Consider the following 16,116-nt stretch of genomic DNA (forward strand, 5'->3'; position numbering starts at 1 on the left):
AGCTCCACAGCTCAGCTTCAGTGAAACACCAACCAACCTTTCTGACATTGTAGAAGTCTCTGTGTGGAACACGCTTCAGCTCCTTCAGCTCGGCCATTTCATTTAACATTTCATGAAGGTAGAACTTGGAGGCCAAGAAGTTCAAACGTCTATGACAGTAGGTCTTCCTGCAAAGGATTAATGCACAGACCTTTACAGACGTTTTAACTGGTGTGCTTCATGGCTCAGTTGGTGTATTTACGTTGGGCCATCAGCAATCATGGCCAAGACATGGCTCAGGTCGATGGCAAAGGTCTCCAAGTCCGGGTAAGGGAGTCTGTGAGGCTGCTGTTGTTTAAGGTCCTCTGCATTGTCGTAAACATGAACAATGCCATCCTTCATCTGCAGCTCATAGTTGAGGTTCTCGGGAAGGCCTTCCATTGAATATGGGTCTTCGCCCTCATGAGGGAAAGGCCAGATGTCTACAGAACAAGAAATGGAAGGAGATGAAAACAATCAGTCATAGGACAGAAACCTTGTCCAGTAATACTTAACCCTGTTGGTTAACAATGCTCCCACCTGGAAGGACCTCATCCTCTTCTCGCCACTTGGCCCCCTCAGTGTTGCGGAGGAAGCAGGCAATGGTCCTGGGAAAGCGGTGGTAGGCCAGCCGCGAGTACTTCTCTCTGATGAAAAGAGCTTTTAGGAGGCTCTTGGCTGCTTGTTCATAATCCTCAACTGTGATCTGCAACCATCAAAAAAAAAGTCACGCCATATCTGGGAGAGAAGGGTTCCAAATATTGACAGCATCAATGCCATGGTTAGTGTCAGTATCAGAAATATACAAGCGTTTTAGACCTTATTACGCTGAAACGATTGTATTCAATTTAGGTAACTATTTAAATATTATGTTGATATTGTTACATCGCTTGTTCGTTTATTGTGTATTAACTTTAATTGCAGTGTTCTCTTGCCAGTTTGCTCTTCACTTACTACGGTCTAAGGGGTGTCCAAATTTTTTGACTGGGGGGCCTTTAAAAATACACTCTATACATTGCTAATGTGGTAAATGACTATTCTAGCTGCAAATGTCTGGTTTTTGGTGCAATATCTACATAGGTGTATAGAGGCCCATTTCCAGCAACTATCACTCCAGTGTTCTAATGGTACAATGTGTTTGCTCATTGCCTCAGAAGGCTAATTGATGATTAGAAAACCCTTGTGCAATCATGTTCACACATCGGAAAACAGTTTAGCTCGTTACAGAAGCTACAAAACTGACCTTCCTTTGAGCATATTGAGTTTCTGGAGCATCACATTTGTGGGGTCAGTTTAACGCTCAAAATGACCAGAAAAAGAGAACTTCCATCTGAAACTCGACAGTCTATTCTTGTTCTTAGAAATGAAGGCTATTCCACAAAATTGTTTGGGTGGCCCCAAACTTTTGAACGGTAGTGTATATATATATATATATATATATATATATATATATATATATATATATATATATATATATATACATATATATATATACATATATATATATATATATATATATATATATATATATATATATATATATATATATATATATATATATATACATATATATATATACACAGTCGCGATCAAAAGTTTACATACACTTGTAAAGAGCATAATGTTATAGCTGTCTTGAGTTTCCAATAATTTCTACAACTCTTATTTTTTTGTGAGAGTGATTGGAGCACATACTTGTCGGTCACAAAAAACATTCATGAAGTTTGGTTCTTTTATGAATTTATTATGGGTCTACTGAAAATGTGACCAAATCTGCTGGGTCAAAAGTATACATACAGCAATGTTAATATTTGGTTACATGTCCCTTGGCAAGTTTCACTGCAATAAGGCACTTTTGGTAGCCATCCACAAGCTTCTGGCAAGCTTCTGGTCGAATTTTTGACCTCTCCTCTTGACAAAATTGGTGCAGTTCAGCTAAATTTGTTGGTTTTCTAACATGGACTTGTTTCTTTAGCATTGTCCACACGTTTAAGTCAGGACTTTGGGAAGGCCATTCTAAAACCTTAATTTTAGCGGGATTTAGCCATTCCTTAACCACTTTTGACGTGTGTTTGGGGTCATTGTCCTGTTGGAACACCCAAGTAAATGCTGTACTTCAAAATTTTGATAGAACAATATAATGGCAGATCCAGATGACGACAAAATAGCACCCATCAAACCACAGGATATATATATTTGATATGGATACACGGCTCCCTGTCAAATTATTTACTGAAATTGTGCTATATCGCGGTCCAAATTGATGACACTGGCAGGCCGCATTTGGCTAGACATCCCTGCATTGCGGATTTTAAAATTGTCAATAGGGATTCTTGTATACATATATTATAACATCTATATGATATTACTTGCCGTCCTACCGCATGCATCAATGAAGTCTTTGCCCACATGACATTGTACACAGCACCCCATTGGCTGTTGGCAAACTAATCACAGAACACTGTGTTCTCTGTCTTGGCAGCTGAGTGGGTCAGCCACATTGAGCCTTCTCATTGCTTGGGCTCTGTGTACTGTAGCTGGATCTGCTTGTGTTTTCTATGCATATTCTTGAATCTATTTGTACAGAACCCAAACCCCAGAGGAAGCTGCTTACCAATGGAGAAAAGGTAAAAGAAAGTAGCTTAGTGACGAGCCACTGTCTTACGAGCTGCCATTGCAAGATCCATTAATCTTCGGTTCACTACATCAATGAGGAGTAAAAGAATATAAGGATGAAGGCAACATTGTGTATGTAAAAAACTGTGCCAACAACTCTCGTTAACTTTGTTCCTCACTCGGAAAGAAAAAATGAGTGGCGCCATCATGGTCGTCATTATTATCATTTAGCTAATTCTTTAGCGTCCTCATTCATGAGTACCATGTTATAATTGCAAAGGGCATATAAAATGTTTAAGGGCGTTGTGTCAATGATTGCGTTTGAAAGGTTAATAACAGTATGTGGAGGGTTTATAAAGACCCAAAATACACACAATATTCAGAAAAATGACAAAATAAATAGCGTCCCTACAGTACTTTGCAGAAATTAAACCACCACATGGGGGTTTGGAACGTAACTCTGCCGATTATCATGAGGACACTGTAGACCGTAAATGTGATCAACATATTAAAGGTAACATTATTTAATGAACGTGAAATCTTTCAAGTATAAAATGTCGATATTGGCAACACTATACCTTTATTTACTTGGTATCAGAACCAAAAATTTGTTTCCCACCACTATTGGGAACCTAAGAAGACCTTGATTTTGCTGATGACCTGGCTCTGATCTCAGGAACACACACACACATTCAACGCAAGACCACCAGATTGCATGAACACAGTAAACAGATAGGCCTCAGGATAAACACTGGGAAGACCAAGGTAATGAGGATCAATACCAAATCCTATCAACCTATCACATCGGAGGAGCACCCCCTGGAAGATGTGGTCAAGTTTGTCTACTTGGGAAGCAACATCAGCACAGATGGAGGAGCTGATAAAGATGTCGAGCTGCGCATCAGCAAAGCAAGACATGCCTTTAGAACTCTCCGACCTGTATGGCTCTCTTCCCAGCTCTCCAGAAACACCAAAATCAGAATATTCAATACAAAAGTAAAATCTGTCCTTCTTTATGGCTGTGAAACCTAGAAAACCACCAAATCAATCATCAATAAACTACAAGTGTTTATTAACAACTGTCTCAGGTGTATACTGAGGATTTGATGGCCCAACAAGATATCAAATGTAGACCTGTGGAGACGCATGAACCAAGAGCAAATTCAAAATAAAATCAAAGGCAGAAATTGGGGATGGATTGGCCATACACTTAGGAAGGATCAGAGAAACATAGCAAGACAAGCCCTGGACTATAACCCTCAAGGCAAGAGGAAGCCAGGGAGACGAAAAATTCAACTGGAGGCGGTCCACTCTTGATGAACTGACCAAAATGGGGATCTCCTGGCAAGAAACGAAGACCATCGTGCAGAAGAGATTGAGGTGGAGATCCATGGTAGACGCCCTATGCTCCCAAGGGGGCCAAGAGGATTAAAGAAAGAAATTGGGAACCTAAATAAATAGATCGCATGGCTTTGGGTGTCGGCTGTGATGTTTTCAATGGGAAGTTAGTACCCACCTTGGACTGAAGAGTTCAACGATTTTACGTACGGGTGAAAAGCTTAATATGTGGAGCATAAAAATGATTGTATGGTTTATGACTCACTTTATAATATGCATTACCGTCACCTACAATGCTTGTCATGTAGTCATTTTTCTCTACAACTGTTAAGACTAGATGATAAATGGAAACATTTGGTAATAGACAGACTTTTTGATGCAGCTTTTGTCATTTATTGTGCGGATAAACCTAACGATAGTCTGTGGACCGTACGTGTTAGTGGTGTTTACCCCTGCACAGTAGTCTCCACTGATGGTAACTCTCTGGAAGTCGGGAAAGCTCTCTGAAAAAACAGGCTCAGGTGTGGTCGGGGAGAGCAAGGGTGAATAGGCTGGAAGGCTCCTGTCGCTGGTGGGAATCTGCAAGCACAGCGACTGGGAACGCTTCATCATAAAATTCTTCTTCCTGATCACACAAAGGACAAAACAGGGGTCTTGCAAGTATTTCACAGCACCGACAACCTTGTACAGAATAATCAAAATAATGACTACACTGGAAATTATCTCCAAAGTCTAATTTGGAGTAATACAGCAGAATAGAATCTCATTCAATTAATGCACTTAATGCTCCTACAAGTAAGTGATGATGGTGGTAACCTAGTAGAAAATTAATTATCAGACCAACTGAAAATAAAAATGGAAATAATCCACAAAGTCGGATAATTGCAGAATCGAAGTCAAGCTGAGTATGAATGGTTTTGCCGGTTCCAACACCTTGTAGCCAAAACAATTTGCAATCGTACCTTTTCACCGTCTCCTTGGATTGCTGCTCGGCCAGCTCTTTCTGCAGGGCGCGCTCCCTGTCCTCTAGTAGGCCGATGGGACAGTCTTCGGGCACGGTGAACAAAGCCATCGCATCTTTGGTATCCTCCTCCTTCAGGGCAGAGGCGTAGACCTTCTCTGCCAACAGACGGACCTTCTCGTCCATCTCGCTCATTGACATTCTTGGGAAGAGCCGTGGTATCTCTGCATCAAGTTTTGGGGGGGACATACTTTTTTTTTTTTTTGTTGTAGTTGCGACCGAGTTGAACTATGACAGCCATTGGAATAGATATAGCATGATGCTCGTGGTGACAGTGTTAAGTCTTCAGTTGGAGGTTGAGGTAATTCTGTAAGCCCACACCAGTAAACATGTCTTGAGTTTCACTGGTGTTTTCATGTTCTGCCAACTTGTGCGATACATTACAGTCAACAAAAACAGTGCAGTGCAGCACGACCTTGCTACCCCTCACTGGGGAATGGTCACCCTACCTTGGACCACACAGTAAGGTATGCAAACAGACATGCTTCCTATTTTAGTCTAAGTACTGATTCCCCTTATTTGTTGCAACAGCCTTCACGCATGTCTTCCTCTTCACAGCTCCAACTTTGCTGTTCATGTGGGAGAAAATATTTGTGCTTAACGTCTTAGAAGAGAATCCAGCTTATTGGCAGGAAATTCTTTGTTTGGCTGAGTTGTGTAGCCATTTCATACTTGTTGTGTCAGTGCATGAAAATATTTCGTAGGGGATTAGGAAATGGTACGTTGGGTTAGTAAATCCTGCATCTGATGACCCCACTGAGACACTTGCTGTTTCAAGCGCTCGGTCTGCGGCTGTCAATCAAATGTAGCTTGTACACTTTTCCCATTTGACAGGAATTCAGAGACCAAAACAAATCAGGAGACTCCCTGTTTGACTTAATGACAAGCATTCTATAGTTCAGGTTCTCAAGGCCTTTTGGCATAACTGTGGTTATTAGAAAAAACCCTTGAGATAGATTTCAACTGTGTTTTTTTAAACTAAACTTAGTATGAGACACACAAGGGACAGCCGATGTTTGATTTAAGTAGCTCAACTTTTATAAGATCTTAGATCATGGTCGGCAACTTGCGGCTCTTCAGCCTCCTGAGCAAAGAGTTTCATCATGTTTGACTATCTTTGAGGCCGTGAATGTGTACAGGCTGAGTGCTGACTGGTAATTAGATGAGTGCAAGGAAGGTTTTTGACGTCGGCACGAGAGGGAGGTTGGCTTTTCTTTTTTCTTTTTTTTTTGCTGCAGCTGTTACATATACTGTAATATTGTACATAGTAATTGGGATTAATTATATATTGTATATATAATATAAAAATATAATATATCAGTATAATATACTGATATATATATATATATATATATATTCCTCGAAAAAATTGTTGCACAGCAGCTAAATGAACACTTAGCGTCTAACAATCTATGTGAACCCTTTCAATCCGGTTTCAGGGCAAATCACTCTACAGAGACAGCCCTCGCAAAAATGACTAATGATCTATTGCTAATGATGGATTCTGATGCGTCATCTATGTTGCTGCTTCTTGATCTTAGCGCTGCTTTCGATTCCTGTCGATCATAATATTTTATTAGAGCGTATCAAAACACGTATTGGTATGTCAGACTTAGCCTTGTCTTGGTTTAACTTCTATCTTACTGACAGGATGCAGTGTGTCTCCCATAACAATGTGACCTCGGACTATGTTAAGGTAACGTGTGGAGTTCCCCAGGGTTCGGTTCTTGGCCCTGCACTCTTCAGCATCTACATGCTGACGCTAGGTGACATCGTACGCAAATACGATGTTAGCTTTCACTGATATGCTGATGACACCCAACTCTACATGCCCCTAAAGCTGACCAACACGGCGGATTGTAGTCAGCTGGAGGCGTGTCTTAAAGAAATTAAACAATGGATGTCCGCTAACTTTTTGCAACTCAACGCTAAAAAAACGGAAATGCTGATTATCGGTCCTGCTAGACACCGACATCTATTTAATAATACCATCTTAACATTTGACAACCAAACAATTACACAAGGCAACTCAGTAAAGAATCTGGGTATTATCTTTGACCCAACTCTCTCGTTTGAGTCACACATTAAAAGTGTTACTAAAACGGCCTTCTTTCATCTCCGTAATATCGCTAAAATTCGTTCCATTTTGTCCACTAGCGACGCTGAGACCATTATTCATACTTTCGTTACGTCTCGTCTCGATTACTGTAACGTATTATTTTCGGGTCTCCCTATGTCTATGCCCTGATGGGGGATCTGAGCCGAGGATGTTGTTGTGGCTTGTGCAGCCCTTTGAGACACTCGTGATTTAGGGCTATTAAAAGTAAACATTGATTGATTGATTGAGTATATATTATATACTGTATGTATATATATATATATATATATATATATATAATATGTAAATATTACATATATGTTATATTTTATATTGCTACTACGGTACATTTTTAGTCTACTTAATTCCGACATTATCCTTTCCATGTATATATAATATGTAAATATTACATTTATGCTATGTTTTATATTGCTACTATGGTACATGTTTAGTCTACTTAATACCGGCATTATCCTTTCCAGCCTTACCCTTTCCATCCTTTGAAACTGAGCTACTGTGTGGAACAACTTTCCTTGTAGATCAACAAAGTTTGTCTAAGTCTAAGTCTAAGTCTACTTGAGTGTGTGACTTGAGTAATCTAACCATGAAAAAACTCATCTTTGAAGGAAACAGTGAGTTTATGGACATATTCATTTTGCCTTCACCGCCAACGTCGCTGGCTTAAATGTGTGCTTGGAATATGGCGAGAAACTAGCAAACAGCAAAAATATATTTAAATACATTTTTACAGCATTTTCTGAAATGTAGAAAGGTTAATAGTAAGGGTTGCCTAAGGTAGAGGTGTCAAAAGTGTGGCCATTTTTCTGCCCACAGCTTGTGTTTTATTGGGCCTTAGCATATTGTAAAACATAAAATAAATTCATTATTAGTGACACATCTTATCAGATATTACACTAAGTTGTAGGAATGTCACGATCATGATATTTGGCCTCCGATCCAATCAAATTTTAAGTCCTGATCCGATACATTGACAATGTTATTATACTTTATAAAACTGCAAACGTTTTTAACCGTAAACAATTGCACATTTTCAAAAAGCGTATTTCATTACATTTTGAATTTGCTAACATTTTTGTAAATTCCATAAAATAAAATTAAGAGGATTAAGGGTCAGCTTCACTTTAATATTTTAGAAAACTGGTCAAACCACCCATCTATATCACATCATGCTACAAGACGGGCTCAGCGGAGTCAGACAAAATGTAACAAAGAGCGTTTTTATTGTGAAAGCCGGAATCTTGTTTTGTTTTTTTGAGCACTTGACGACAATGCCGTTTAAACGAAGACGAAGATAAAAGCAAAAATAGCTTAGTCACGGCCGCATTCTTCATAATGAGATTGCACCAAGTATGCGGTCAACTTACAAAACTTTCAAGTAAAAATATAGAAACACTTACAGTCCGATGTTTATGTTGCATGATCATCATCACCTCAGAGAATATCCAGAAGCCACTAAAGTCTCTCATTAAGAGAACACTAAACATTCTAGACAAAAAGCCTCTAAAGTATCATTATCGTAACATTTGACGTATAATATTTTGGATTTACCGTATTTTTCGGACTATAAGTCACAGTTTTTTTCATAGTTTGGCCGGGGGTGCGATTTATACTCAGGAGCGACTTATGTGTGAAATTATTAACACATTACCGTAAAATATCAAATAATATTATTTAGCTCATTCACGTAAGAGACTAGACGTATAAGATTTCATTGGATTTAGCGATTAGGAGTGACAGATTGTTTGGTAAACGTATAGCATGTTCTACATGTTATAGTTATTTGAATGACTCTTACCATAATATGTTACGTTAACATACCAGGCACGTTCTCAGTTGGTTATTTATGCGTCATATAACGTACACTTATTCAGTTCACTATTCTTTATTTATTTTAAATTGCCTTTCAAATGTCTATTCTTGGTGTTGGGTTTTATCAAATAAATTTCCCCCAAAAATGCGACTTATACTCCAGTGCGACTTATATATGTTTTTTTCCTTCATTATGCATTTTCGGCCGGTGCGACTTATACTCCGGAGCGACTTATACTCCGAAAAATATAAATAAATGATAAATGGGTTATACTTGTATAGCGCTTTTCTACCTTCAAGGTACTCAAAGCGCTTTGACAGTATTTCCACATTCACCCATTCACACACACATTCACACACTGATGGACGGAGCTGCCATGCAAGGCGCTACCAGCACCCATCAGGAGCAAGGGTGAAGTGTCTTGCCCAAGGACACAACGGACGTGACTAGGATGGTAGAAGGTGGGTATTGAACCCCAGTAACCAGCAACCGTCCGATTGCTGGCACGGCCACTCTACCAACTTCGCCACGCCGTCCCCATACGGTAGATAATTATCAGATATTCATGGATGCTTGCCTCATCTTTAGAGTTGTAAATAAACCTGCTCCCCCTCCCTTGATAGATGGTATTAATAAGAAAAAAATAGCAGTCAAGTAAACACCAGAGCAGGGACCAGAGGGGACTGCAATGTACAAAGGCGCAGGACTAAATTTGGCCGAATGGTGGGGTCTATCAGAGGCATACAGTCATGGAACAGGCTGCCAGCCCGTGCCAGAAACTGTGACACCTATTTAACATTTAAAACTGCACTAAAACAGTGGTTGAAAACTAATCAGACATGCACGTATTTTTGTTGTTTGTTGTTTGTTAGATTTTTTTGTCCATGGTCTGTGTTTATGGTATGCTTGTAATGTGTAATGTCTTGTGATTTATGTATTATTTTGTATCATGACCTGTTGAATGTTTACTGTATTAACCTGCCTTAGGACAACGGATGAAAATTAGCTATTGTGCTAACTCCGGCATATTTACATTGTTGCTCTATTTTAATGAATATGCATTGTCCTAATTCAAATAAATAAATGGTAACACTTTAGTATGGGGAACATATTGTAAGTAACACAGACTTAATTAAGTGTTATTTGGACACTAGGGGAACATATTGTAAGTAACAAAGACTTAATGTAGTTATTTGTTCAGGGTTAGGGTTAGAGGGTTAGGGTTAGGGCCATGCAGAATAAGGCAGTAATAAGTACTTAATAATGACTAATTAAGAGCCAATATATTACTAATTTGCATGTCAATAAGCAAATAATTAATGGTGAATATGTTCCCCGTACTAAAGTGTTACCAAATAAATAAATAAATCTTAACATAAAGTGGTTCAAGCACCTCATTGAGACGCTTTAATCCAGCGAGTGCAGGCATACATTTTATACAGACAAACGTTGCGACAGCCTCTACTACAGTGTTCTAAAGTGGCTTGCGGAGAATCAAATGGTAATGCTAGCAACACCCTCAGTTTCTTTTGTTTTTGACATCCTGTTGTTGGAAGCTAACGTCAGCATCATGCTGACCGGGCGCAACAGCCGATCTCCAATCAGTAGGGTTGGGTGTATAGTCTAAATATCGATAGTTTACATAGACAAGTGTCTATTGGTATCTTATCAATACCAACATGATGGGATCAATATTTTGTGGCATCTTCTCGTCTGTTCGTCCAGAAAAGTGGCTCAGATGGTAGAGCGGGTTGAGGGTTTCTTGTACAAATCCAGCTTCCGCCATACTAGTCACTGCCATTGTGTCCTTGGGCAAGACACTTCACCCACCTTGCTCCAAGTGCCGCTGACACTGGGGTATGAATGTTCTCAGTTCTCACTATAAAGTGCTTTGAGTGTCTAGAAAAGCGTTATAAAAATCTTACCCATTATTATTATTATTATCATTAAATTACTCGCTTTTCCTCAAAGTTTACTCGAGCGTCTCTACTAGTCTCAGTGCAAAACAGCACTTTTCCCTGTCTTTACTGCTCACTCAGGCACACTCGGGGTTAGAGCGGGTTGTCAAGTAACGAGTAAGTTCCCGGTTTGAAACCTACTTCCTCCATCCTAACCGCTGGACACGACGCCCACTTTGCCCTCAAACTTGCCCACACAGGGAAGCTTCACAGTCTGGTTTGCGGGCACTACACGAACGCCGCTCACAGCTACTCAAGAGAGGATGGGTCAAATGCACTAATTGACTAAATTTGACTGTTCTTCATCACCTCTCTGCTTCACTGATAGACTTAAATTTTTTTCTACGAATATCTGCCTGTAATGGAAGTTATGTTGTTTTGATGACATTTTGGTATTTACATTTTTTGTTACATTTGTTATTTGGCACTAGTAACTTTTAAGGATTATTTTAATCAATTGTATAATAATGCATTGTTTTGTATAGCTGCATTTAGTTATACAATTATTTTTAATTGAATAAAATAGTTTCCCCCTGTTATCATAATAACTATCAACTAAGTACAGTAGAGGCAAATTCATAAACTTATTCAATGATTATGACATTTCAAGTCAAAGTATCGGTATCAACATGGGCGATACTGTAATCCCTGTTTTTACATGGAATCAGATTGGTACCAAAGTTTGCAGTATCACCCACCCCTACATATAGTCAAAAAAGCTACAATCAGCCCGAATCAATTCTATAGACAATTTATTGGGCTTCAGTCTTGGTTGGTGCTCTGCCATGTCCTGTCAATTGTGGGACATGGACAAGTGTGTGCCTTTCCGAATCATGTCCAACCGACTGAATTTACCACAGGTGGATTCCAAATACGCCAACATCTCAAGGATAATCAGTTTTCATAATACATGCAAACAGTATATACACATATATATATATATATATATATATATATATATATATATATATATATATATATATATATATATATATATATATATATATACACATATATATATATCAGTGGCGTGCAGTCACTAGAGGCAGGGGAGGCGGGGCCTCACCTGCCATCATGGAAAGAAAAAAAATTTAAAAAGAAAAAAAAATTAATTAAATTGTTATATGTATCCAGTGATTATACTAAAGTAATTTTCCATTTAACTTCACCAGTTTTAGATTGTTTTCATTTTTATTTTCACATTTGCCGTTCAAATACTGAGAAGAGACGATGCGGTGATCAGCAGCCAGTTGAGGCAAGTCACTGATTTGTGCCTCAACATGAATTGTGCACAATGACTCGGCTAACTGCTGAGCTGCTGTGCAGTGAGACCGTATTGCTATATTAATTATATCAGCTAACTAAACTATGGCATAGTCTAGTTAGCTGAGGTATATAATGTACAGTGTATTTTGTCAAAAACTGTATTTGTGTAACGTATTTCTTGTGCTGAGCATTCATAAATCTGCTGCAAAAGACGTACTGGTTGAGACTCGCAGTAATCCGGCCTCCTGGTGGTAGAGGGCGGTAGTGATCCCAGAGATCATTCCTCGGCCGCAGAAGAAAAAAAAAAAAAAGTTTGCAGCGATTGTTTATTTCCTCTCGCCTGGACTTTTATTAAAAACATTGAGGATTACATATGTAAAATAAAACAGTTTTCTAAACTGGACTTTCAATCGAAGCAGAAGGTAATAATTAAAGGTAGACCAACGCCGGAGCTAAAAGGTTTGCTTTTGACTTCGGGACAGAAGACCCGTTCTTTTCAAACGGCGTGGTACACATGCAAAGGCTGGCTGTGTGGATGTCCAGCAAGAAAGGTAAGACCATAATAATGTTTTTTTTATTAAATGTGCTTTTTTGTGTGCTACAGTTGTGTAAAGAATGCTGGTATGAGCTTTTAAACATAACCCGTTAACTGCTGCCAATCACATGGTGAATAAGATACTATTTAGGGTTCATATGTTTGTAAATCTGACTGTGATGACGCAGTGCCTCACCAGACATTAACCTCACCGCACGCCACTGATATATATATGTATATATATATATATATATATATATATATATATATATATATATATATATATATATATATATATATATATATATATATATATATATATATATATATATATATATATATATACACACACAGTACAGACCAAAAGTTTGGACACACCTCATTCAATGTGTTTTCTTTATATTTATGACTATTTACATTGTAGATTGTCACTGAAGGCATCAAAACTATGAATGAACACATGTGGAGTTATGTACTTAACAAAAAAGGTGAAATAACTGAAAAAATGTGTTTTATTCTAGTTTCTTCAGAAAAGCCACCCTTTGCTCTGATTACTGCTTTGCACACTCTTGGCATTCTCTCGATGAGCTTGAAGAGGTAGTCACCTCAAATGGTTTTTACTTCACAGGTGTCAAAGTTTTTGATGCCTTCAGTGACAATCTACAATGTAAATAGTCATTAAAATCAAGAAAACACATTGAAATGAGAAGGTGTCTTAACCTTTGGCCTGTACTGTATATATATATATACATATACGCATTTTATATATATATATATATATATATATATATATATATATATATATATATATATATATATATATATATATATATATATATATATATATATACACACATTATATATACACACACATATATACACATCATATATATACATTACATATACAAATTTATATACATATATACACATGCATATATACTAGCGTTTAAGTATATATGTATATGTATATGTATTACATATACACATTTATATACATATATACACATGCATATACACTACCGTTCAAAAATTTGGGGTCACATTGAAATGTCCTTATTTTTGAAGGAAAAGCACTGTACTTTTCAATGAAGATAACTTTAAACTGGTCTTAACTTTAAAGAAATATGCTCTATACATTGCTAATGTGGTAAATAACTATTCTAGCTGCAAATGTCTGGTTTTTGGTGCAATATCTACATAGGTGTATAGCGGCCCATTTCCAGCAACTATCACTCCAGTGTTCTAATGGTACAATGTGTTTGCTCATTGGCTCAGAAGGCTAATTGATGATTAGAAAACCCTTGTGCAATCATGTTCACACATCTGAAAACAGTTTAGCTCATTACAAAAGCTACAAAACTGACCTTCCTTTGAGCAGATTGAGTTTCTGGAGCATCACATTTTTGGGGTCAATTAAACGCTCAAAATGGCCAGAAAAAGAGAACTTTCATCTGAAACTCGACAGTCTATTCTTGTTCTTAGAAATGAAGGCTATTCCACAAAATTGTTTGGGTGACCCCAAACTTTTGAACGGTAGTGTATACACATATATATATACATATATACTTAAACGCTCACACACACACGTTTTTTATTTTACTTTGGGACGGCCAGACACTGGTGGGCTCGTTCCACCGTAAATTGGGGTCCCCTGGCTAAGCATATCCTAACAGAGCTATTTTTCTCCTTCGGAAATATTAAACTGTGACAAAAGAAATACTACATGTCTATTGCAGATTACGCTGGTTCTCAGTCAAGAGTGTATATTGACCACATTGGATTAGTTTTAGCATATTCATTGGACAAAATGTATTACTATTGTGGGTATTCTCTATGTGTTTGGATTCCGCTGGTTCGTCTCAGCAGTCTACTCTCCCTGTGTCAGTAACGTGTTCTAGCATGTTTGTTTCCCCAATGTGTGCATACACCTAGTGGTAACATGTAACTCTATCCATCCGAGACGTGTATGCACGTGGCCCCAAGTTGGCAGGCTGTCATAACCTACGTGCCACGGGGGGCGGCACATGGACGTTTGTCCCCATGCAGCAGCTGAGCGTCGCCTTGCTTAACCTTGACCTACTTCCCTAAATGTCAGAAATCAGACCTACACAATGTATAGTACTGTTGCCTGGTCAGCGGGGAGCATTCGCTCATACAGGATAGACAAAGTCAATAAAGCCTAATTAAGGGTCACAAAATAGTTTGTTTTGGCTTTATGATTATTTGTTTTGTCAGTCTTGTAGAATAATATTTACCAGTATCTAACAATTACGCCAACGAGGTGATTTTGTTTAGTCTTGAAGAACAATGGGTTTTACTACTTGGCACTACTTAGTAGAGAGCACAGTTATTTCTGGCCAATATAAATTCCTGCCTAAATGGTCTTTTTGGTACAGAATAAACTTGACGAAAATATTTCAAAATGAATGCTAAGAGGTTTAAAGTGAATGGAGTCATGAAGTTACACACACGTTAGCTGTTACTACACCTGACCTGGCTTCTGTATATGGTCATGTTTGAGTTCATTTGGAACATGCTCAACAAAGTTACATTCATCACATCTTGACACGTAGCACAATTTATTCAACATGTCCGAAAAGAAGTAGAACGAAGCAGACCTTATTTAAACCTAACCCAGCAGGCACAAGACATTGATACAACGTTGGTTATGCGTTCATGTCCTTTAAAACAGACTTTGAATCAGCATTGCAAAGTAGTTGTATATGAAAATTGAGACAACGATGTCTAACGTTGTCGGTTGGGTAATGACCAAATTTCAATGGTCAAGTCAACGTCACAACCTGACATTGGATAAACGTCGTCTAAAAGCGCGTCTTTTTATGTTGCATTTGTGTCATGGAATATTGGTAGGAAAATGACCAAATTTCAATGGTCAAATCAACGTCAGAACCAGACATTGATTAAACGTGGTCAAAAAGTGTGTCGTTCCAACGTTAGGTTTGAGTTGTTCAACGTCAGGACCTAATTCAACAAGTTCCCAGTATTGTTTCAATGTCTTGTTCCTACTGGAAAATCTTCTCCGTGTCTCAGCAATTACTGATAGGTTGTTCACTTCCTGTGTTTAACATGTATCAGGTTAACTTTAAAGATGTCTAATTGTGAAGTTAATAGCGAACTTATTCAACCATAAGGAACACATAGCCCCCTCGATTCCGAAAGGCACAAGCGGTAGCAAAAGGATAGATGGATGGATGGAATATATAGCTAAATAAATTAGAATTTGGAAGATTTGATCTTTAAAGACTGCCACGGAAACAGAACAGAATAGAATACATAGTACAGGGGTGTCAAACGTACGGCCCGCGGGCCGGGTCAGGCCCGCGAACAGGTTTTATCCGGCCCGCGGGATGAGTTTGCTAAGTATTAAAATTAACCTGAAATTTTTGAATGAAAGAAACAGCTGTTCTAAATGTC

At 38.3% G+C, this 16,116-nt stretch overlaps 1 protein-coding gene across 1 annotated transcript in view; it reads right to left on the bottom strand.

The window, feature by feature from the left end:
• LOC133633975 (AMP deaminase 3-like) overlaps positions 1 to 16,116 on the bottom strand; it is a 49,805-nt gene that overhangs the window by 16,231 nt on the left and 17,458 nt on the right. Inside the window, exons 4-8 of the mRNA XM_062026836.1 lie at positions 4,935 to 5,157; positions 4,423 to 4,597; positions 559 to 724; positions 242 to 461; positions 38 to 167 (exon numbers count right to left, since the gene is read on the bottom strand). Of these exons, the coding sequence (XP_061882820.1) occupies positions 38 to 167; positions 242 to 461; positions 559 to 724; positions 4,423 to 4,597; positions 4,935 to 5,157 (914 nt within the window). The remainder of the gene's footprint in view (positions 1 to 37; positions 168 to 241; positions 462 to 558; positions 725 to 4,422; positions 4,598 to 4,934; positions 5,158 to 16,116) is intronic.

The sequence above is a fragment of the Entelurus aequoreus genome, linkage group LG18 (assembly GCF_033978785.1).
Source record: "Entelurus aequoreus isolate RoL-2023_Sb linkage group LG18, RoL_Eaeq_v1.1, whole genome shotgun sequence".
Taxonomy (NCBI): domain Eukaryota; kingdom Metazoa; phylum Chordata; class Actinopteri; order Syngnathiformes; family Syngnathidae; genus Entelurus; species Entelurus aequoreus.